This window comes from Eretmochelys imbricata, chromosome 5 (assembly GCF_965152235.1).
Source record: "Eretmochelys imbricata isolate rEreImb1 chromosome 5, rEreImb1.hap1, whole genome shotgun sequence".
Taxonomy (NCBI): domain Eukaryota; kingdom Metazoa; phylum Chordata; order Testudines; family Cheloniidae; genus Eretmochelys; species Eretmochelys imbricata.
This window is the reverse complement of record NC_135576.1, coordinates 128588380-128612882: the sequence shown is the minus strand read 5'-3', so window position 1 is coordinate 128612882 and position 24503 is coordinate 128588380. Positions and strand designations below refer to the sequence as shown.

General features: G+C 43.8%; 1 protein-coding gene across 3 annotated transcripts in view; it reads right to left on the bottom strand.

Moving 5' to 3' along the window:
- Positions 1–6057: 6057 nt before the first annotated feature.
- Positions 6058–24503, bottom strand: part of GAK (cyclin G associated kinase) — a 144498-nt gene continuing 126052 nt past the window's right edge. For all 3 annotated transcript variants that reach the window (XM_077817886.1, XM_077817885.1, XM_077817887.1), the window contains 6 exons: positions 22915–23052; positions 22426–22545; positions 15367–15597; positions 11691–11839; positions 8607–8783; positions 6058–6790 (listed from right to left, as the gene is read on the bottom strand). In XM_077817886.1, coding sequence (XP_077674012.1) covers positions 6689–6790; positions 8607–8783; positions 11691–11839; positions 15367–15597; positions 22426–22545; positions 22915–23052 — 917 coding nt within the window. In that variant the 3' untranslated portion in view covers positions 6058–6688. The remainder of the gene's footprint in view (positions 6791–8606; positions 8784–11690; positions 11840–15366; positions 15598–22425; positions 22546–22914; positions 23053–24503) is intronic.

Below are 24503 nucleotides of genomic sequence, written 5' to 3'. Positions count from 1 at the left end.
GAGGTAAGTGCCCTAATCTCAGAGACCCTTCAGGCAGAAGTTATCACCACTGGGAATGACATCTTGCAGGAAAGCAGAAGAAGGGAACAGGACACCAAGGGCTTGAATGGAGCTCTTATGAGCCTGGCAAGCACCAGATTCAGGTCCCACAGAGGGACTGGGTCCCAGACCTCGGGGTAAAAGTCATTCCAGACCTTTCAAGAATTGGACTGTTATGATATGAGTGAAGACCAACCTGCCCTGGAATGGAGGGTGAAAGGCTGATATGGCAGCCAAATGGACCTTAATTGGAGCTTGAGATGCATAAGGTAGCCCAGGATCAACTGCAGCGAGCTGGCCTGCTCAGGCCTAACCCCTAGGGCCAAGGCCCAGCACATGAATCATTTCCATTTGGCCAGGTAGGTCGCTCTAGTGGAGGGCTTCTTACTACCCAGTAAGACCTGCTGGACACGGGCCGAGCACTCCTGCTCTTCAGCAGTTAACCATGCAGCAACCAAGCTGTCAGGTGCAGAGCTGCTAGATTCGGGTGCAGGAGCCTGCCATGATTCTGGGACAGGAGATCCAGCCAGAGGGGCAGCTGCAGTGGGGACATCACTGACAGGTCCATCAGTGTGCCGAACCAATGTTGGTGAGACCAAGCCGGGGCTATCAGGATGACCTTGGCCTTGTCCTGCTTGGTCTTCACGAGGACTCTGTGAAACAACAGCACTGGTGGGAAAGTGTACATCAGAGCCCCCAACCACAGAAGTAAGAAGGCATCCAACAAGGAGCCCATGTCGATCCCCCAAAATGAGCAGAACAGGTGGCATTTTCTGTTCTTTTGAGTTGATAACAAGTCCACCTGGGGAGATCCCCACTTTCGGAAGATCCCACTGATTACCTCAGGGTGGAGTGACCGTTCGTGGCGACATGAGAAGGCTCTGCTGAGGTGAGCTTCTAACATGTTCCTGGTCCCGGAGAGGTGTGCTGCCACAAGGCGAATGGCATGCTGCACACAGAAGTCCCAGAGCCAGAGAGCTTCCTGGCAGAGGGCTGATGACCTGGCTCTGCCTTGCTTTTGTTGATATAAAACATCGTGGAGATGTTGTTCATCAGGACTTGAACCACTTTGCCTTGTAAGTAGGACCGAAAAGCCTGACAGGCCAGGCAAACTGCTCTGAGCTCTCTGACATTTATGTGGAGGGAGCGGTTGACCCCCAACCACTGGCCCTGAGTACCAAGCTCACCCAGCCCAGGTCTGAGATGTCGGAAACCAGAGTTAGCGACAGGGCTGGGGCCACGAAGGGAACTCCTTGCAATGCCAATGCGGGGTCCAACCACCATGCCAGTGATGAGCAGAAGTGGTCCGGCACCTTGACGACGAGATCGAGGTCAAGCCTGTTGGGGACATAGACCGATGCCAACCAAACCTGTAGTGGCCAGGAGTGGAGCTGGGCATGACGGACCACATAAGTACAGGCAGCCACGTGGCCTAGCAACCTTAGGCAAGTGCAGGCCGCAGTGAGCGGATGGCCCCTTACACAGGAAATCACATCTGACATGGCTTGGAAATGGGCCTCCAGAAGGAAGGCTCTGGCCTGTGTGGAGTTGAGGATTGCCCCAATAAACTCTATTTGTTGCACTGGTATGACTTCTTTTAGTTCACTAACAGATCCTGGTTGTGACAGGTGGCACACACTATATCTGCACTTGATCCTGCAACCTGCCCTTGATTAGCATGGAGTCCTTAAACTTATGGAGGGAGTCCCACAGGTTACGGTTATATCTCCCCAAAAGAGCCTCTGAATTGGAGACTGGCCATTGAATAAATTTTCCTCACAAGAAGTTCCAGTCTCTTGGCCTCCTCATTTTTTGGGGTGGAACTAGAATGTCCTTGCTTGTCTTTCTTGTTGGCTGTTGAAACAACCAACGAACCCGGGGGCGGGTGAGTGTATAAGTATTCAAACCCCTTGGTGGGGATGAAATACTTCTCAGCCCCCTTGGAAGTGGGCAGGATTGAGGATGGGGTTTGCCAGAGGCTTCTGGCAATCTTTAGGATGCTTTTGGGCACCGGGAGCACGACACGTGCGAGGGAGGATATAGAGAGCACATTAAAGTGTCTGGATTGCTCTGCCATCTCTTCCACCTCTAGGCCTAAGTTAGTGGCCATCCTTTGGAGCAGGGCTCGGTGCTCCTTAAAGTCATCCGGTGTGCTAGCACAAGAGGGCCCCACCACAGCCTCATCTGGAAAGGATGAGGATGACTGAGCCATTGGGGGAGGGCCCGGGACATCAGCTCTCTACCCCAGTGTCTGTTTGCACTTCGCGCACTAAGCCTGGTGCCATTTGATGCTTGTCCAATGGGGCGACCAACGATTGGTACGACAGGGGCATCGGCATAACCGGCATGCCCCAGGCATTCCAGTAAGGCCATTGCGCTGGCCACTGGCCCTGCTGCCAGCATGGCATCGCTGAGGTGGACACAGCCTCAGGAGCCCAGTCACGACGGAGCTGTCTCAGTGAGGGGCTGAACTCCTTCTCCATGCCAGAGGAATCCTCCTTCAGTGACCATTGCAGGGCTGTCAACACCTGAGTCTGGTGGCTAACCATCGCTGTTGGTGAACGGTGTCTTGAGTAGGTAGACTGGTGCCGGGAGTAGAGGGAGCAGCGCCATGTCAGGGAGCGTCCCTGTGGTCTAGGTGACAGATATCATTGGCGTGGAGGGGGTTGGCGTGAGGATAAATGGTGCCGACCATGCAGTAACCGGCGCTTCCCTCTGGGCAAGTCCTGATGAGAGGATGGAAACTGGGAGAGCAGTGCTGACGATCTGTGGTGGTGAACCGGTGACCTAGGCTGATGCGGAAACCAGGGACATGGCAACAAGGAGCTCTGCCTCAGCTCCGGAAACCGGTGGCATTCACTCACCTTCTGGGAGGCTTTCATGGCTGGCTTGCCCTCGTAGGGAGACTTTGCCAGGTCCATCGCCGCACGCGATGTCCTTTGCTTTCTCAGCGCCTGGAGCTGGGAAGGCATTAACTCCGCCATAAGTCTGGGTCCCCTATGACTCCCAGAATTGGTGGCAGATCCCTTGGCGGGCAGGAGGTCCCCACAGGGACGTGTCCCTCTGTGGCTCTGGCATGGGCGGGAGGCCAAAACAGGGTCCTTTACCCAATGCCCCTTGGTCTGTCTTGCTCGGTGCTGGGTCCACTTTTCAGACTTCTTCTTGGGCACCGGCAAAGGGGATCAGTGCCAGGTAGAGCCCGGTGCCGGGGTGCACTACGCACCAAGGCTGAAGTGCTGGGGACACTTGCGTCTGGCCGGGACAGCTCTGAGGCTGGGCGGAGAGCAGCCTCCATCAGGAGGGCCCTCAAACAAATGTCGCGCTCTTTCTGTGTCTTGGGACGAAAGTTCTTACAGATGCGACACTTCTTTTACATGGGATTCCCCCAGGCACTTCAGACAGCTGCCATGCAGGTCACTAACAGGCAAGGCTTAAAACCCGGTGACCTGGGGCAAAGTGCGGGACCCTTACTGAGTAACTGCAGTACTTAACACGGGGTGGGCAAACTTTTTGGCCCAAGGGCCATATTGGGGTTGCAAAACTGTATGGAGGGCCAGGCAGAGAAGGCTGTGCCTCACCAAGCAGCCTAGCCCCCACCCCCTATCCGCCCCATCCCACTTCCCGCCCCCTGACTGACCCCTCAGAACCTCCCACCCATCCAACCCCCCTGCTCTTTGTCCCCTGACGGCCCCCTCCCAGGACCCCCGCCCCTAACTGCCCCCCTGGGACTCCACCCCCTTTCCAACCCACCCTGCTCCCCGTCCCCTGACCTCCCCAACCACAATGCACACCCCCGGCCCCTGACAGGGCTCCTGGAACTCCCACGCCTTTCCAACTCCTCTTGTACCCCATCCCCTGACTGCCCCCCCCCGAACCTCTGCCCCATCCAACCACCCCCTGACAGGCCCCCCAGGACTCCCACACCTATCCAACTTCTCCCTGTCCCCTGACTGCCCCCTGGGACCTCCCCAGCCCCCTTACCATGCTGCTCAGAGCAGCATGTCTGGCAGTCACGCCGCCCGGCTGGAGCCAGACACGCTGCTGCGCTGCTCTGCAGGAGCGGGCAGCCCCACTGCCCATAGCACTGCCAGCGTGGCTGTGGGGGAGGGGGGACAGCAGGAGAAGGGCTGGAGGCTAGCCTCCCCGCCCAGGAGCTCAAGGGCTGGGCAGGACGTGGCCCACACACCGTAGTTTGCCCATCTCTGACTTAACAGCTACTTACTAACTAATCTACAATAAACAAAACTATTTACAGCTGTAACGCAAAGGGAAAGAACCACTGACCACCTGCGAGGCAAGGGAGAGAGGCGCTTTGACCAACCAGCACAGGCGGCAAGAAGGAACTGAGAGGGTGGAGGGCCGGTGATGCGCGATATACCGATGCATGAGCGTGGCACTCCAGAGGGCGCCACGCCGAGCCTCCGGATACCACTAAGGCGAAAGTCTCTACAACTGTGCACGTGGGTGCGCACACACCTAGAATGGAATCAATATGAGCAAGCACTCGAAGAAGAATCAGTGGGATTAAGGCTAATTCAGAGTTGTGCCGGCACAAACCCATACTTTCGATTTCAGATCAGAGTTCAATAATCCTCCTCCACTCTTTCAAAATTCACAGTGACCGAATATATGTACACACGTTACATACAGAGGTAACAGTTCAACTGTGTTGTATCCGAGTTTGGTGGGAGCCTGTAAAGTGCACACAGCATTCAAATAATCTCTTCGCCAACCCATTCACTGTGATGCCGATTTGGCAGTGGAAAGCCTCATTTCATGCAAATTGTGGGATAATCTGAATTAAAAAATTAGAAGACGCTCATTGTAAGACAGGTACCTTGACATCACTGCAGCTCCTTTCTCAGTTAAGAATCCAAACTGGATACAAAGGCAAATTGATTAAAAATACATCTTTTAAGATACTTGGGTAGATTCATAGATATTCAGGTCAGAAGGGACCATTATGATCATCTAGTCTGACCTCCTGCACAATGCAGGCCACCGAATCTCACCCACCCACTCCTGCAATAAACCTCTCACCCTATGTCTGAGCTATTGAAGTCCTCAAATCATGGTTTAAAGACTTCAAGGTGCAGAGAATCCTCCAGCAAGTGACCTGGGCCCCACGCTGCAGAGGAAGGTGAAAAACCCCCAGGGCCTCTGCCAATCTGCTCTGGAGGAAAATTCCTTCCCGACCCAAAGCTGCAGTGCAAGAGACTGTCACCAAAACTAAATATCACTCTAACAAACATTTGCAAACTAGCCCCCAGGAACTGGGATTTACAGTTTGGAGTTATACAATAGTCATTGGTCGTTAGTATTCAGTTATCCATATACTGGGTACATGTTAATTTTTGTTTTTTGTTTCTTTTTTAAAGAGATGAGAAACAGTACAGTGAGCTGTGTTCTCACACTGGGTTCTCAACTAGTCTTGCACTAGCCAATGCACTCACAGTACATCAAGTATATGATGCCCTAACTATACACACTGGTTTGTTCTTTGCATATAAACACATGTGCATGCATGCTTCTAAAAATCAAGTTCTCAGACATACAACATAAGTATCCCACTGTCAGTATAAGCACAGGAAATGCTTTCAAGGGGCTAGCTAACAATATACCATTGACTCAGTTAAAACAGACAAATCAAAGCAGAGTAAACTGTTTTGTGCTCACATTTCAAGTTTTAGAATAAATGACTGGTCAACTTTTTTCTAGTATGGTATTTATAAAGCCAATGGAAGGCACATTCCACTAGGAAAAAAAATAAGAGTAAATGCCGAAATTTATAGAGTAGGAAAATAAACACTAGTCATAGTGGTGCCTTCCAAAAATTCATAATAAATAATAAAAAGTTAGAATATGCAGTCCTTATATTAAAGCTAAGATTTGTTTCCAGGTTCATGATATGCATTTAAAATAAAATAAAATAAAATCAAGAACAACCCTGGCTGACTTTCCATTAACGGGGAGTTATTTGGCTAAGCAACTGTCAATTCATTGTAAGGAACACAGGTATTGCCAGAAAATATTTTAATTATTTACAGAATGATCATCAGAATGATTACACAAAATACAGATGAAAATGTACACCTCTTATAGATTCAACAAAAAGATATGCTGAGCAAATTCACTGCTGATAATATAACTAAAGCACCTAGAATAAGGCGACGGTCACCAAACATCAAAATCAAATCATGTAACTATTGAAAATATAAAGTACAAATTGAGGTTGTGTGTTTCTTTTAAAGAAAAACCAAAATCAGTGGATTTGGAATGGCTCACACACTTCTGATACCATTACGCCAAAAATCAGCGGATTTGGAATGGCTCATGCTTTCGATACCATTACGCCAAAAATCAGCGGACATCATTAAAGTTATTTATATTTCAACATATTTAAACCTGAATGGAAAGATCTATTCTCAGGCTAAGATTCTGAAGCATTGAGCAGTTCTCTGAGTGCATCTGTGTATGTTTTGGATTCTGCATCTTACAAAATGTATCACCCACTTCCGAGTATGATTTCAAACTGTGCTGAAATCATGCAAAAATCTTTCTTAAATCCTAGAGATAAGAAATTCAGACTAACAATTCTCCACTCCATTTTGCTGCACATACATTTTGAAAATCCTGCAAAGATGAAGTTTTAGAAAAGGGATTTTGATCCCTGGTTTTCAAACTCTGACCATGCATCACTCAACTCCATGAAGATCATTTTGGCATACTGTTCATAAGGCTGTCCTGTGGCCTGTAAACAAACAGAGCAGGTATTAGGAGCTTACTGCAGAAGTCCAAAGAATGTAAAGAACTGCAGCCGGGCTTAAGAGAAAACTGGATTTTACTAACAGTGAAATTCACACCCTGTCTCTTGTTTAGCCCCTTTCTGTTTACCTTTATTTGTTATATAGTGCTGGAAGTGTGCATGGCTTTTTCATCCAAATACTGTAATTCCCTTTTCCCCCCAAGTCCCCATATATACCAAAGTCATAGTTTAAATGGCACTGAGAGATTATAATTTGCCTGCATCACTTCAAATTTTTAGTCTAATTTGCTCAATGTAACTGAAGTCGTACTAAAGTTTCCATCTTGTATTAAAGGAGTTAATAGACATGGTCTTCATTTTCAGCAAGTGGCTCTTTAAAAATGAAATCAAAACTAATTTAGGTAGAAAATACAGCATTGCAACTCTTACATTAGTAACCCACAATGCAACTGAAGAGCTATTTCCAAGAACGCTGTTAAATTCTTTTACACTGGAGTCCGACTTTCCTAGTTGAACATACACTGCTGACTAGGAATACTCCTAGACTTTTTAGCCTGAAACAAATACACCAAGTTATGGAGGAAGTTCTGCAATCTAAATTGGTCTGTGGAACCAGTATGTACACAGTAATACTGCAGATACACCACCTGCTCAATTTTAACTCATCCTGGCTCAGATGGGCATAAACACGAGGCCCCATGTATTCTGCAACCCCAGACGTTGCTGCAGGATTATGCTCCAGAATTAGAGTTTTTTTAAAAAAATTCCTTAATTCTTGCTCTTGTTGTTAGAAAAGCAAGAAAATTTGAACCAAGCGCAAGAGATGCAATTTTATCTTCCTACATCTGTACACAGCCACGAACAGGAGCCCTGAAAGGGGTGAACTACCCTAATTCTTTTAAAGGGATGTTATTGCTAACACTACGGAAAATGTAGATATAATCACCATTTACACAGGGTCTACTGTGCTTATTGGATTATTCTTTTTTTCCATCTTTTTTTTTTGTTTTTAAATTGGAAGCTGCCACATCATTCCTACCAGGACCTTTCAACAGATTTTATATCCAGTTTGCTGTGGATTATATGGGACCCTGCCTCCACTGAAATCTCTGGGAGGCCTAGGAGTTGGAGGATCCCCCCAAGACCCATTCAAGGAGTAGAGATTAAGCACAGATTCCACTGATCTGCATTTTGATTGGCAGATGTCCAGAACCTAACAGAACTCTGCTCCAGTAACTGGGCTTTCCTCAGACTGAGCTGAGTGGGACCCAGATGTGCAGGAGTTCAGGTGAGGGCAGGGCTCAGCCCTGGCTGCTCTGACACCTCATTACTGTGATATGGATGACAAGTGAGACTTGAGAATCCTGTACTGCATGGCCTCATTAGTGTGCTAACTTCAGAAGACAACAAAACAAACAGAAGGAAGGCAGAGCCTGTTGCTGGCCAAGCACCCATGTAGCTGGGTCCAGCACTGAATGATAATATGAGTGGTGGAAAAAGTGCTTCTCAACCTTTGTATCTGAAGGGAATCCTTATCTCCACAGTCTGATGCTGCCACCTTGAAGTGCCAGAGTTCAACACAATAACCGTACAGCAGAAAGGTGGACTGAAAAAACACCCAGAAACTAGCCTATTGTCCCTGCCAATATTAAAACTCTTCCCCACCGAGCCTTGCTGTGCTTGCTTGGGTGTTTCTGTTCAAAAGCAGGAAGTTTAGCAGATTTTCCTTTTAGGATTGCAGAATTAATAGGTAATACCAGTTCGATAAATAGCCTTTAACATACCCAAGAAAACTACTCACCTTATCTGGATGAACTACAAGTACTGCTTTCCTATAGTACTTCTTTACTTGTTCAGGGGTAACGAGGTCTGCCATGCCAACTGGCTTCCACTTGTTCTCCCCTTCCCAGAGCACAGTGTGAAGAGTGGATATTAATGCTCTTACATTTCTCTCTTTTCCTTCAATCCAATCTAGAATCTGAAACAAAATTAGAAAAATTCAAATTGAATGCAGTTGCCTTAAATGATGTTTCCAATTTGCTTGAAGATATTTTCCTCTCCTATCACTGAAAACAAGACAATTGGACTTTGGGCTTCAAAAATGTTGAGAGCACTTTGCAAATATGGTCTTGATCATGCATCCAAATTCCAAAGAGTGGATACCATGCTTAGCCTTGGAACTCAACAGTGATATATCAAGTCTGCTAGCAGAGGACCAGCATGCTTATATGTAGTTAATTTGGCTCTTATATAGGAATCATTCCAAGAGAACTGAATTAACAACAAGTTACGTTTAAAAATTGTAGAATAGATGACAAGAAGTTATCTGAACAAAGTAACCATGGCAGAATATTCATTTTAGTTATACTAATTAATCCCATGGTAACAGAGGTTGTCCATTCCAATGCTAGAAATCTTGTTTTACTTGTAAATTTCAGATAAGGGTCTTAAGATGTTTTGAGACTTGTACACTCATATGGTTTGTTTGAGTAAATTGAAGTTTTCTGTACTAGATTGCCCCTTGAACTACAATTGGCTAACAATGCACTTTTCTTAGTTGATTTTATATAATGATATTTATATCAATCTATATAGAATCCCTATGGCAGTAAGGTGAGTATCTCTAAATTGTAACACATTATGTAATATCTCCCATCTTCCCTACTAACCAGGGTGATGGTAGGTAAAAGGCTCTATTTTTTATTTATAGTATTTTACATTAAAAAAGCATTCAAACCAACCTATGGACATGAGTTAAAATATTCCATCAATAAACTGATTTCCCCAATTCCTCCCTGAGATTATTTCTATTAATATTGTTCAGAACTATGTATATTATCCTCACAATGTTTTACAAAACTGAATAGTAAATGTTACCATTTAACCTCATCTGCAAGTAACACACCAGGAAGAATTACAAAATCTGATCAGAATTCACTTGGGGTGATGCCACCGTGGAGACTGGAAAGAGTAATTTTAATATGAGTTTAATAGTCCATTTTCAGTGGATTTGATAGAGGGACAGAGAGCCACCGTGAGGAGAATGAATGACTGTCCTAAGAAAGGTTTCAGAGTAGCAGCCGTGTTCGTCTGTATCCACAGAAAGAAAAGAAGTACTTGTGACACCTTAGAGACTAACAAATTTATCTGAGCATAAGCTTTCGTGAGCTTACTTCATCGGATGCATCATCAGATGCCCTAAGAAAGTGATTCTCAAGTAGTTTTTGTTCTCCACAAGACATAATTTTGTATCATCAGTCACATCCATCACAGTACCATAGCCCTGAACCCCTTCACTGAAAGGGCACTAGTGAAACTGTACTTTATTGGAGAAAAGGTAATAAAACAAGGCTGTAGCTGCCAAAGAGTGGACCTGATAGCAATGAAAACCTTTTGACCCAAAAAGAAAAGGAGTACTTGTGGCACCTTAGAGACTAACCAATTTATTTGAGCATGAGCTTTCGTGAGCTACAGCTCACTTCATCGGATGCATACCGTGGAAACTGCAGCAGACTTTATATACACACAGAGAATATGAAACAATACCTCCTCCCACCCCACTGTCCTGTTGGTAATAGCTTATCTAAAGTGATCATCAAGTTGGGCCATTTCCAGCACAAATCCAGGTTTCCTCACCCTCCACCCCCCCACACAAATTCACTCTCCTGCTGGTGATAGCCCATCCTTGTCACTTTGGATGGGCTATCACCAGCAGGAGAGTGAATTTGTGTGGGGGGGTGGAGGGTGAGGAAACCTGGATTTGTGCTGGAAATGGCCCAACTTGATGATCACTTTAGATAAGCTATTACCAGCAGGACAGTGGGGTGGGAGGAGGTATTGTTTCATATTCTCTGTGTGTATATAAAGTCTGCTGCAGTTTCCACGGTATGCATCCGATGAAGTGAGCTGTAGCTCACGAAAGCTCATGCTCAAATAAATTGGTTAGTCTCTAAGGTGCCACAAGTACTCCTTTTCTTTTTGCGAATACAGACTAACACGGCTGTTACTCTGAAACCTTTTGACCCAAGTTCTCCCAGCTTGGTACAGACCAGAAATGCACCCTCCCATCTTCTCCTTAGTCAAAAAGAGATTTTTGCTTGTCTAGCCAAGCTTGTACCAAGACATGCTCTTTAATGAAATGGGAAACCCAGGCCCTTGTACTATCTAGGGGAGAAAATCCTACATTAGATGTAAAACTTCAGTTCACACACATTAGGATTTTACTTGTTTGTATCTGGGTTTGTTTTCAGCTATGAGTTGGTAACTACGTTCATCAGAACTTTCCAGCTCTCTCTCACTCTTCTCCCCCCATATTCAATTTCCCTGTCCATGAGATTTTACCTGCTGCTTTTCTAGTCATTTTCAAAGTCTCAAAATCCTTTTACAATAATTTCTTGTGAAATGAACATTAGATCTGTTCTAGGATTACCTTGTCCACCTCCCATTCTGGATTAGGTGGTCTGTAACAGACTACCCACAGCATAAATTACCCTTTCCTTTTTGCTCCTTTTTATCTTATCACACACTTTAGAGAGGAGTTTTACCACCATCTGCACTTCAAAGCATGCCAATATGGAACAAACCCTCTCCCCTGAACAAATCATTCTCTTCTGTACTGATACCCCAGTTGCCCACTGTATCTTGGTTACGCTAAACAATTAGGATATACATTCATGCATTAAGACCAGTAGGTTCCTCAGTTATTCTGCACATGGGTAGAAACACATGTAAAATTTTAGCATAAACTTCTACCATCTTTGTACCCCTTCAGTTTCTTTTTTATCCTTCACTGTATCCTCCCCCATTCTACCATCAATAGTTCTAAGTAACAGAATTATGTTTATATTTGAATCAAAACCACTGTTTTTATTATTAAATATCAAACCTTTAATTTTAAGGGGTCCATGTCTTTAGACATTTCTTGCTTTCTCATCTCGGCAATTGTCTTGGTTCCTTTTTTGTCAGATTTAGCTGAAAACCCTTGATTAGATAATAAATCCTCAAAATCATTTTCTGAAACTTTTGGCTTTTGTCCTGTTAAAACAAAGAAAAGAAAAATGCTTACTGGTACATCATCATGGCAGAGGTAACAAGTGTACCACACTGTGTGTATGTCTATGCTGCACTTTCACTGATGGCAGCACGTAGGGTGGGTATAGCCACTTGCCACAGCAAAGGGCAGGCCATGTCATCGCTGAGGTGTATATCTACACACAGCAGAGAAAGGCTCCCGCAGTGGGGAGCTACCGGACCCTTTCCCTGCTGAAAGAGCCTTTCCCCACTGCTGGAGCCGTTGCCTGCGGCGGGAAAAGACTCCAGCAGTGGCATATGATGCTGCTAAAAAAGCCGCGTAGACGGGGGAGGCATTACTATGCAAGTAGAGAGTTGTGTAGAATCACAGAGTCGTACGACTGGAAGGGACCTCGAGGGCTCATCTAGTCTAATCCCTTACACTCTTTATCTCGACCATCCCTGACAGGTGTTTGTCTAACCTGCTCTTAAAAATCCAGTTATGGAGATTCTACAACCTCCCTAGGCAATTTATTCCAGTGCTTAACCACCCTGACAGTTTTGAAGTTTTGCCTAATGTCCAATCTGAACAGCTCTTGCTGCAATTTAAGCCACAGGCTTCTTGTCCTATCCTCAGAGGTTAACAAAACCAATTTTTCTCCTTCCTCCTTGTAACAATCTTTTATGTACTTGAAAACTTATGTCCCCTCTTGGTCTTCTCTTCTCCAGACTAAACAAACCCAATTTTTGCAATCTTCCCTCATAGGTCAAGTTTTCTAGACCTTTAATCATTTTTGTTGCTATTCTCTGGACTTTCTCCAATTTGTCCACATCTTTCCTGAAACAAGGCACCCAGAACGGGACACAACACTCCAGTTGAGGCCTAATCAACGCGGAGTGGAGCAGAATAATTACTTTTCGTATCTTGTTTACAACTCTCCCGATAACACATCCCAGAATGATGTTTGCTTTTTTTGCAACAGTGTTACATTGACGACTCATATTTAGCTTGTGGTCCACTATGACCCCCAGATCCCTTTCCGCAGTACTCCTTCCTAAGCAGTCATTTCCCATTTTGTATGTGTGCAACTGATTGTTCCTTCCTAAGTGTAGTACTTTGCATTTGTCCTTATTGAATTTCATCCTATTTACTTCAGACCATTTCTCCAGTTTGTCCAGATCATTTTGAATTTTAGTCCTATCCTCCAAAGCACCTCCAACCCCTCCCAGCTTGGTATCATCCACAAACTTTATAAGTGTACTCTCTATGCCATTATCTAAATCACTGATGAGGATATTGAACAGAACAGGGCCCAGAACCAATCCCTGAGGGACCCCACTCATTATGCCCTTCCAGCATGACTGTGAACCACTGATAACTACTCTCTGAGAATGGTTTTCTAACCAGTTATGCATCCACCGTATGGTAGTTCCATCTAGGTTGTATTTCCCTAGTTTATGAGCCGTAGCTCACGAAAGCTTATGCTCAAATAAATTTGTTAATCTCTAAGGTGCCACAAGTACTCCTTTTCTTTTTGAGTATCAAAAGCCCTACTGAAGTGAAGATATACCACATTTACTGCTTGCCCCCCATCCACAAGGCTTTTTACCCTGTCAAAGAATGCTATCAGGTTGGTTGGTCACGATTTGTTCTTGACAAATCCATGCTGACTGTTACTTATCACCTTATAGGTGTTGGCAAACTGATGGCTTAATTATTTACTCCATTATCTTTCTGGGTACTGAAGTTAAGCTGACTGGCCTGTAATTCCCCAGGTTGTCCTTATTTCCCTTTTTATAGATAGGCACTATATTTGCCCTTTTCCAGTCCTCTGGAATCTCTCCTGTCTTCCATGACTTTTTGAAGAGAATCGCTAATGGTTCAGATATCTCCTCAGGCAGCTCCTTGAATATTCTCGCATGTATTTCATCAAGCCCTGGTGACTTGAAGACACCTTATTTGTTTAAGTAATTTTTAACCTATTCCTTCTCTATTTTAGCCTCTGGTCCTACCTCATTTTCACTGGCATTCACTAAGTTAGACAGCCAATCACCACCAATCTTCTTGGTGAAAACCGAAACAAAAAAATCATTTACAACTTCTGCCATTTCCACATTTTCTATTATTGTTTTCTCCCCCTCATTGAGTAATGGGCCTACAGCGTCCTAGGTCATCTTCTTGCTTCTAATGAATTTGTAGAATATTTTCTTGTTTTATGTCTCTAGCTAGTTTGATCTTGTTTTGTGCCTTGGTCTTTCTAATTTTGTCCCTAAGTACTTGTGTTATTTGCTTATATTCATCCTCTGTAATTTGACTTAGTTTCCACTTTATGTAGGACTTTTTTTTTTTTTTTTTTTTTGAGTTTCAGATCATTCAGGATCTCCTGGTTAGGCCAGGGTGGTCTCTTGCCATATTGCCTATCTTTCCTATGCAGTGAGATAGTTTGCTATTTTACCTTTAACAATATCTTTGAAAAACTACTAACTCTCTTAACTGTTTTTCCCCTAAGGCCATGTCTACACTAGTGAGCTTACTGATGCAGGTGTGCTGATGTAAAATAGCTCGTGTAGCTGCTCTATATCCACAGGAGAGAGCTCTCCCATAGACATAATTAAACCACCTCCAACGAGCAGCAGTAGTTATGTCAGTGGGAGAACCTCTGTCCACATCGGCGCTTCTGTCGGTGTAACTTTATGTTCCTCAGAGGGGTGTTTCACATATCTCAAGGGACCATTCAAGGTTAAGTGGATTATAGGTTTTTTTCCCTCCTTTCCCCCTCTATGTCTGAAGGGCCACTTAACCTTGAAGGGTCTCTTGAAACGTGTTAACTCCTTATGCTAAACAAACTACCACCTTGTATTTAACTGTGACACTCTGGGCTTTTCTACACTTAATGAAGATACTACCTACGCCCATGGGAGGAGTTCTTCCATCAAGGTAGGTAATCCACCTCCCCGAGAAGTGGTAGCTAGGTTGATGGGAGAATTCTTCCGTTGATCTAGCGCTGTCTACACCAGAGGTTAGGACGGTTTAACTGTGTTGCTCAGGGGTGTGGATTTTTCACACCCCTGAGTGACAGTTATAACTGACCTAGTTTCCTAATGTAAACCAGGCCTCTGTGTACATTTCCCAGACCTGAAGAGCTCTGTGTAAGCTAAAAAGCTTGTCTCTCTCAACAACAGAAGTTGGTCCAATAAAAGATATTACCTCACCCCCCTCGTGTCACTGATATCCTGGGACCAGCACAGCTATAACAACAATGCATATGTCATCCTAATATCTATCAGGAACTGCTGGTAGACAATGAGAGATATCCGAGAAGTGGACCTTTATCTGAATGCAACTGCTTAAATGCTACTCATGTTACTGCTATTAGACCTCATTTAACAACAAAACAAAACATGAAGCCTTTAACATGACTAAAATAAATTCTTCAGAACCTTTCAAAGCTTCTGGATTTCATAAAGCCCCACAACCACGCTTGTAGAGATCACAAGGACTTCATATGCAACACGCCATTATAACTATAGTTCCAGGAAACAGAACTTACCAAAGCCTGGAGCTCGGATACCTCTCTCTTCTCGGCCTCCAATAACACTGAAGTTCACAGTATAGTTGGGTTTACTCTGTGTGCTGGATTTAACTTGCTGTGGTTGAGCGTGGGATTGCCATGAAGTACCTGTACTTTGTGGTTTCTTTGTCTGCCACTGATTCCCTCCTTTCTGGGACGGAGCTGACTTCTGACCAAACCCACCAGCTGGGAATCCACCACCAGAAGGACCTAGACAGTAATAGTGCGTAATTTAGTTGTAATACATTTTGAAATATTTCAAGTACTTAATACAGTCTCGCCCAAGTTCTGGTCTGGACACCTACCCAAGTGATTTAGTAAGAGACACCCTTCAATTCACATGAAATCTAATGTAGAGAACATGGGTGTCTGAAAGTGAAACTTAATGAGAACAGTTTCAGCAAAGCTAGAGACCATATCACAGTTCTAGCCTGGAACCCATTACTGTGTGTCAGTTATTCCACCTCAAACCTGAACCACTTAACTGTCATTTTGTGACAACTGCTAACACTTGTCTGATCGGTCACCACATAGTGCACTTCAGTGGATATATTCAACACAGGAAAATACATTAGATTTTCATTGCTAACTCTATTTACATTTCAGTATTTACTAATTATTATGAGAAAGATACTGGGAAACTCCCATCGTACTCAAGAAAAAGAAGTGTGCTCTGAAGGCATTTCCATTAAAATCCATGCCCTCAAGCTTCCTTTTGTGTATTACTGTTTTTAAATAAAGAAGTCTTCACCAGATTGGGGAAATGGTTCTAAAGCCTTTAAAAAAATATTAGTAATGGGCTGTATACAAATACGGAGAAAAAAACGGAACGAGGTCTGACAGCAGAGAAATTGCTTTGAGAACACCACTGAAGTACGATATATACACAAAACCAACATACTAAAATTATCTTGTCTGATAAGCTAGCATTATCTCCCTCATTAAATCACAGTCTAGATTTCTCTAGTACCTCCCATCTCTGCCTGGAGAGGAAAATATATTAGCCCTCCGTAGCTTCACCAGCTAAAACCGAAGGCCTGATCCTCCATTGGTTACACCGGCGTAAGCCCAGTGTAATGGAATCCAGCTCGAAAGCTTTAGTTTCAGCACTCAGCAGGACAAGCCAGGGAATGATACTCCTAGCCAAGGCTCCACCCAGACTGCCTTTATTTGACTTCTCTTTCCTTCAGACACATTTCTAGAAAGCGAGTTTCCTTGGCAACTGGCCAACGTAACACTTCCTGGCACAGGCCTATTCAACTGAAAAGTAGCTTGGTAGTTGAATTTAAATGCAGTATTATCATCCAAATTCAGACTGGAAAGAGGAAGGTCACATTGTTACACCTCCGTAAAACAGATCTAAACCACTTCACACTAGAACAGGTATAAGCCAAGCATAGACAGGCCTTAGACATCCAAACACAGGCAGCAATGCCCTTTACTTCACGATTTACCCTGCACCCCACTTCTACAGAAAGTCACAGTTGGGATGTTTTGAGGAAAAAAATCAAAACAGAAGGCCCTGCATGTATGGGTCTATTTGCAGCTTTCCATACTACACTTGAAAAATAAACACTGACATGCACATTTCCCTAAAAATGTTACAACGATGGAAAAGAGCCCAAGAGGGGCAGCCACACTGGTTTTCAGTTTTAACAAAATCCAAGCTGGCCAGCTTTTTGGCAGGCTTTAGGCCAACATGGTACATTCTTGTTTCTTTGTTACTAGTATCGCACGTTGTGTTACTAGTATCGTACGTTGGTCAGCCAGGAGCGAAGCTAAGCCAACTTCTCATTCCAATAATCCCTCAAAACCTGACATTTACAACTACTGCTGGACATTTTGATTGCTATGAACAGAGGGAACCTACTAATTTGAGGCCTTGAGATAGGACTCAAAATCCTGCACATACTTTACAATCAGTTCCAAGCCTGAGGATGCCAAGAAGTTGAACTGACACTTTATTCACATCCTAGTATTATTTCGGATGAGATAGAGACAACATAGCCACTCCTAATGGAATACATGTTTACCATTGAAAATGAGCCAAAGTGGACACTACGGGCTCAATCCAAACCGCACTGCAGTCAATGGGAGTCTTTCCATTGGTTTCAACAGGTGCTGGATCTGAGTCTACAATAGCAAGCTTCTGTAAACCCCCTCGCAAAACCTGACTTGCACAGGGTCTTTTGTTAGGAGAGTAAAACAGGTTTTTTGCATCTGCACTGTCATGATAAAGCGGGGCGAGTAGATATTTTATTGGGCAGCCTTACAAAAATGTATTGGAAAACTTTTGGCACCTGAGCTTTGCACATATACAACTGAAAGGTTTGCAAATAACTTCAAACCTGAACAGGACCTTCAAGGCAAGGCAAACGTTGTATTTTATCATTTTTGTTTAAATTTGGTTAATTTTACGGACAGTGCATTCAAGCATTGACAATATTCATAGTAAAGGCAATAGGAAAACACCTTGTTGCGAGAAGCTTTATATGGTATATGAACACGCAACAAGCTTCTAGTGACAACCATGCAAATTGCTTATATGGAATAATTTGACACCCTCTACTCTGGTTGTCACAAATAATTATGAGCTTTAATTTCAACAGTGCTGGACCAAGATATCTCCGACACTATCTCCCCACTACACCCCATTGTGGTGGTTACAAGTGGCTGGCCAGCTCTTGCAGTCTGATGCTGAAAGCTGTGCACAGAGGGGTGCAGAGGTATTTTCTGCATTTGCAGCTTGCTTCTGCATCTCTTCAGGTGATTGCCAATGAGAGGAAGGTGACAGAGGTGAAGGAGGGAGCTGATTTTGGGGGCCATTGGTATTAGTAATGCTTAGGTTCGTTTTTAAAGTAAGGGCGAAGCGCTAGTCCTGATGATGTTTCTTTGGGATGATCCTGTAGCGCAAGGGGGCCATAAAAGTTGCCTAACCAGCTAGGCTGCAAATTCCCCTAGCACAGACCTAACGCCTCAGGTGACACTGGGCTGGGCTATCTCTAGGGTGCCACATCTTCAGGCCGCAGCATAAGAGGTATGGCCAAAGCACTTCTACATCCGGTTGTAACTCCCTCACTGGACTGTGCGGAACACTGGCATAGATTATGGTCTGACATATACCAGTGTAAAACTGGAGTAACTCCAGTGTAGCTGATGGAATTACATTGGTGTAAAATGTATAAGGGAGGACTGAATCTGGCCCACTAGGACATACTAAAGTGACATAGCTATTAAGATAAAGGCGTGGATGATGTTAACCATGTCATATTTGTTTGGCACACGGCTAACCTAATGGGGATGGTATAAAATGAAAAACGGTGTTAGTTACATCAAAACTATTGAGATTATCTGGCAAAAATAAGGCCTCCATTGGCATGAAGTAAAGCAAAATAGAAGTGTGTTGGCACTTCTGCAGCATCTAGCATCTCCCCAAGAGCTTTCATGCTTGGCATAACATCATTTTCTCACCTCCCCAGCACGCAAGTGCCTTCAATCTTTCTGCTCCTTTGTGCGTCTGGCTGCCTAAGACAATGGCAATGAACCACCAGGCGTAACAGACTGGCACAACTGCTCATTTTCCCACTGAAGCAGCATCACTGCAGAAGCACCTTGAAGTTATCAGGTAAAAGTCTGAGGATCATCAGCTGAAGCAAAGACTTCATTGCCAGCTGCATGTGCTGTATTGCTGCATGCAGCACAAGGACCAGGCTCTGATATCATGACCTCTGTGCCTGGCCTCCCGCCAGCCCCCCAAGCTTGCACATGCAGTGGAGCAGAGAACTGAAATCTGCTCTCAGTTGCTACAGATTCCATCCAGCTTCACTATTACATTGTAGTTATAACACAGGAGCAGAAGGAAAACAGACACCGGGGGGGCGGGGAGGGGAGAGGCAACATGGAGAAAAATCAGAGTGAGCTAGCACTTCATGGTTCCATTAATTTCCGATTAATTTAAACAAAAATCATGTTTTAAGCTTAACATATTTTTCTTGGACAGAAGCTCTCTCAACGTGAACTGCACTGAGACTGCCGACAGGAAGCTACACATTCTAATAGAAAGGCGTAGAAGCTTCCTTACTGATTCCAGCAAGAGTAAGAACTTGACACAAAGCCAAAGACTCTCAAAAAATTCATCAAGAAAGCAGAGTCCACACTGGAGACTAACAATCCAGAAGAGGAGGAAACCTGATATCTCATACTGATTTTAATGCAAGGTAGAAAAGACCAGGCTTCTCTGATTAAGTTGGCACATATTTTACTAGGGAGTAGGGGCCAGGGAGTACACACAGACAATGTAGGGAATGAAAGACCACACACCATATACACTTTGCTAATTGTATCACAGATTTCTTGCTTACCCTTGACTTCCAACCCCTCTGCTCCCTGTGCCTGACCACCTCACCTCCTCTCACTCATACCCTCCTAACTCCAGATCCTTTTCCTTAGCATGAAAACTCGCACTAGGATCCTCACTTCTCAGAAGGCCAATCCTTAACCCCAATTGCCTCGTCAACTCCCAGCGTCTTTCTTTTCCACTGCACCTCCTGAACAAGCTGTTTATAGTCACTGCCTTGATTTCCTCTCCTCTAATCCATGCAGCCTGTGCACTTCCCCACTCGACTGGATCAGCTCTCACTAGCTCTCCCATTACCTCTTCTTGACCAAGTCAAAGAACTGCCTTCACCTTCCCTGAGCTTTCTGCTGCTTCTGAGAGCGCCAATCACTTTCTCCTTCCTGGATTTTTACCAATGTGGTCTCCATTTTCTACCTGCATCTGAGGGCTCTTTCAGCATCTCCTGTAGCAACTTCTTCTCTTCCTTGTTTCCACTGTTAGGAGTCCCTCACGGCTCTGTCCTCAGTCCCCTCTTCTCCCTGAGTGACTTCATCGGCTCGCAGCTTCAGCTACCACTCAAACATGCTCCCTCACTCCTGTCAACTTCCTCCTGTCCCTTACACAATATCTAAAGGTCTTTCCAAAAGTATCATCCTGGATGCACTTCTGCCACCACCAGAACCCAACAGAGCTACTTCCAAAACCTTTACCACTTCCTGTTATCAGTACCTTGATCTTGCATCACAAGCGCAAGGCTATTTTAGACTTCTCCCCCTTCCTCCCTTGCACATCCAAGATAGCACTAAATATCACTACATCTTGCCATTTATTCCATTTCATAAACATTTCAAAAAAATTGGACCATTCCTTTCTGTCCTGTCATCATTGCCTGTCTTAGCTTTAATAACTGCCTCCTCCCTGGCCTCCCTCAGCACCGACATCTTTCTTCTCAATCTGCTTAAAACTCAAACTTTAAACTTGTCCTTTCCTCCAAAGCCCTGTGCAACATTGCCCCGAGCAAGTCTCAGATTTTGTCGCCCAGTCACACCACCCAATTTGTTTTCTTCTACTCCAGAACTCTTGCTTTCCTCCAGGCTGCCCCATATGCATGGGATGATCTCTCAGTCAGTGTGCTAGTCCCCACCCCTTCCCAAAGACCTGTGCTTTCATAAAGCCCACAAACTAACTCCTTCTCAAATGCTTTCTACATCCCATATTTAATAGGCAAGAGAAAACTGAATGGGTTTTTAAAATTATTTTGAGATACCACCTCCCCCAAATCTCTCAGTGTATCTTCAGAGTAACAGCCATGTTAGTCTGTATTTGCAAAAAGAAAAGGAGTACTTGTGGCACCTTAGAGACTAACCAATTTATATGAGCATAAGCTTATGCTCAAATAAATTGGGGTTAGTCTCTAAGGTGCCACAAGTACTCCTTTTCAGTGTATCTTGTTTCTTACGCCTGTCTTTTGGATAAAAAGGTTCTGGGATAGAGACTATCTATATAATGGAGTTTTGTACAGTTGGAAAGATATGGTCAGTACATAAACATTAACTCATAACCAAATAGTTGGTTATTCATTTTTTCTTGATTGAATTTGCTGCCATATGGCATGTGACTATTGACAAAAGGAAGTGCTAATCAAGGTTTCTGAGGTTTCCTTTTTAACTCAATACTTGCTGCAAAATTATACAAAAATAGTGAAGAGAAAATAGCTAATTTTAACAGTACATAACAAGTCTGTAAAGTTGGGTGTAAATTTACAGTGCTACTTTACAGATAATGACGTACACTGCGTGCAACTCAGGAAGTAAGACACTGAGATGGCATGTGGATAAATACTGAAAAATTCTCACTACTAAACAATGATTCATAAAATGATCAACCCTGTAATGAAACTCAGCGTAACACTGATCATGGGTGAGTACTGAGAGAGAGTTTAACAAAGAAGTTCTTGACATTCCTGTCCAGAGTCCAACCATTAACCAGTGAAGAGAGATTACAGTTATTCATGTATTCTGTTTCCTTTTTTAAGTTACCAATATAAAATAAAGAGCAGTTTAACATTTCTACTAATGGCGAAAGCAGTTTCAGAAGTTCTGCATCACAGGAAGGTGCAAGAAACCTCACGGTGGGCAATTATGGAATAACATAATTATGGAATAACATGCTTATTCAGAAACGTTTCGAAACGTTTTTCAAACCAGTTCATTTAGAGATTGAAGCATTAAAGGGTTTATATTGCTTCCAAGCTATGTTTTCAAAACATAATTTCTACGTAGTAACTGGAAGTTCCCATCTGTATAAATGTCTAATCTTTATCTGAACCCTGCTATGCTCTTGCTCTCAAGGCTGGCGTGTGAAATTTGCTGTCACTAATTAGCTGTGTGTTATATAAGAAGTGTTCCCTTTTATCAGCATTAAATTTATTGGAACAAAAAAAATCAAAGCCACTAGATGCATTCAGAAAGTCAGAGCACTGGACTGGGACCTTCTTGGCTCTGCCACAAGCCTACTGGCTAACCTTAGACAGGTCACATCACCTCTCTGTGCCTCAGTTTACCCACCTGTAAAATGGGGATATGATACTGCTACCAACTTCCTTTGTGAAGTGCTGAGAGATCGACAGATGAAAAGTGCTATGTCAGAGGTAAGGATTGTTATTAGTTGCTTTGCTCTTTTAAGAAAACGTACAAGATTACCTGGAAGACCAGATTTAAGGTTAGCAAGGTCAGCAAAGGGGTCGAAGTTCTGAGATTTTGCTTGGCTGAAAGACAAACCTGAAGGCACACTTGTCTGGCTTCCTGTAGTAAGAACTTGGCCTGTGTCATAAAAACAAATATGAAGTTATGTACAAGCCACAGATGGCAGGGGACGAAAATATACATTTTTTTTAAAAGGTATTGACAAAAACGGTCTCCCTGATTCCTAGGAAATTGCTATCAATATTTTCTCTGTAGATTCTTGTCTGAGGCCTCTCCTCCAAAATTCTTGTTATGTTACAATGTTAGCTTTTGCCACATCTGTAACTGTCAGTACTTTAAAGCCAAGTACTTTAATGTGACTGTATTTAATGAACCCCATGAGAGCCACATATGGTTGTTCCGTTGTTTTGGGTGGCTGATATTTGGAGAGCACGCATTTTCTTTAGCAATGGAAATACACAATATATTTTTGTTGCATAATAATACCTTCAAGTGCAGACTTCTTAGGCTGTTGTGATGCTAGGTTGGTAGTAGTTGGGGAATCTGCCCAAGAATCCCATCCACTTAAAAGATCTGGGTGGCTTGTGGAGGAAGTCATCTTAGGTAGGTCTGGCGCCAAATTTCCTACAAAAAAATTGCAAAAAATTGTCAGTAACAAACCCACAGTGGTAACTGCACTTTTTGGCAAGAGTACCCAAGACTTCTATCCAGACTCCCAGCTGGGTCACTATTTGGCCGGTTTACATTCCCTATATTACTACCAATTATCAAAATTATATAGTGTTGCTATGTGTTCTTACCCATCTGCCGTGTTCCTTGAAGGGTTCTGCCATTGGAGTACTTGAGAGAGAGAGAAATCAAAGCCATTTTCAAATTTTGCTGAGCAGGCCAAAATAAAGGTACCTTCATTCACAGCTGCTGCTGTTAAATTAACACTTCAGCTCTTCCAGACTAAGGGATCATACAAGGGTCACTGCTTCAGGGTCCTCATCTGGTTTTTTACAATACAGCAGGTGTCTCCAAATCAGCAACACTTTAGGAATGGCGCTCCATGCCACTCAACAGTTCAGGAACTACCAAGCTCCTAAAATGGATTTACATGGGCTATGGGTAGGGCCAGTGGAGCTCCATTTGGGGCAAAGGTTTGTCCATGGACCCAATACCATAATGACCACATAGGCAGCTGAAGAGCAGGACACAGCAAGGTGTCTTCTGCTCCATCTTGGGAAAATAATTTTAGGGACAACTGAATCTTTTGCTCCAGGAAGAAAATGTGGAGAGTGAACCTTCAGGCCCTTCCCTCCATGCATGCCGCAAAAGAAGAGTCTGTCCTGATTCAAAACGCAGAATGAAATAAGAACAAAGTTAGACTAAGAAGGGTTTGAGGGGATGGTCCCATTGACTGCCATTACTTATGTCCCATCTTAACTTAGAGCTGCTTCCTTCTTCCCCACCTCAGCAATTTATGCATTTCACTGATGGAATAAGCAACTCATATACATATCATTTGGCATCCTTTCAGAGTCAGAAGTGCTAGATACATTGGCATTTATTAGTAAATAACATTTAGCTCCTCATGTTAGCTTTGAGCATTCCCTCCAACAGTTTGCTGAGAAACTAACATACAGGAATAATACACAATTTTGCAACGCATTTGTGCTCTCTCTTTTCTTGACTGCTCGGGCAATTGGTGACCAGAGATACAGACTGCAACTGAAAAGTTCTTTGGTGAAGCTGGCATGTAGTTTAGCATCAACCCAGGATAGCTAACAGAACCAGGGCATGTAACCCAACCACCACCACTCAGGAAAACATTATGATTTTTCCAATTTTCTCAGCCTTCCAATCCTGAAGAGCCTCACTTTTTGGAAGCTGAGAAAAGACAGCACCATCACCTAGTGTGTGTGGAATATTCTGAAGATCTGGTTTAACAGAATATAATCTGAAGCTCCGTATTTGCTAAGTCTCCTTTTTCTAGCCCCCTTATGTTCAGATTGTTTAAGTAAAGAAATTAAGTCTGTAGCACTTATGGTTGCAAAGAAATCCTTTAAAATAGGAATTATGTGTAACCGACT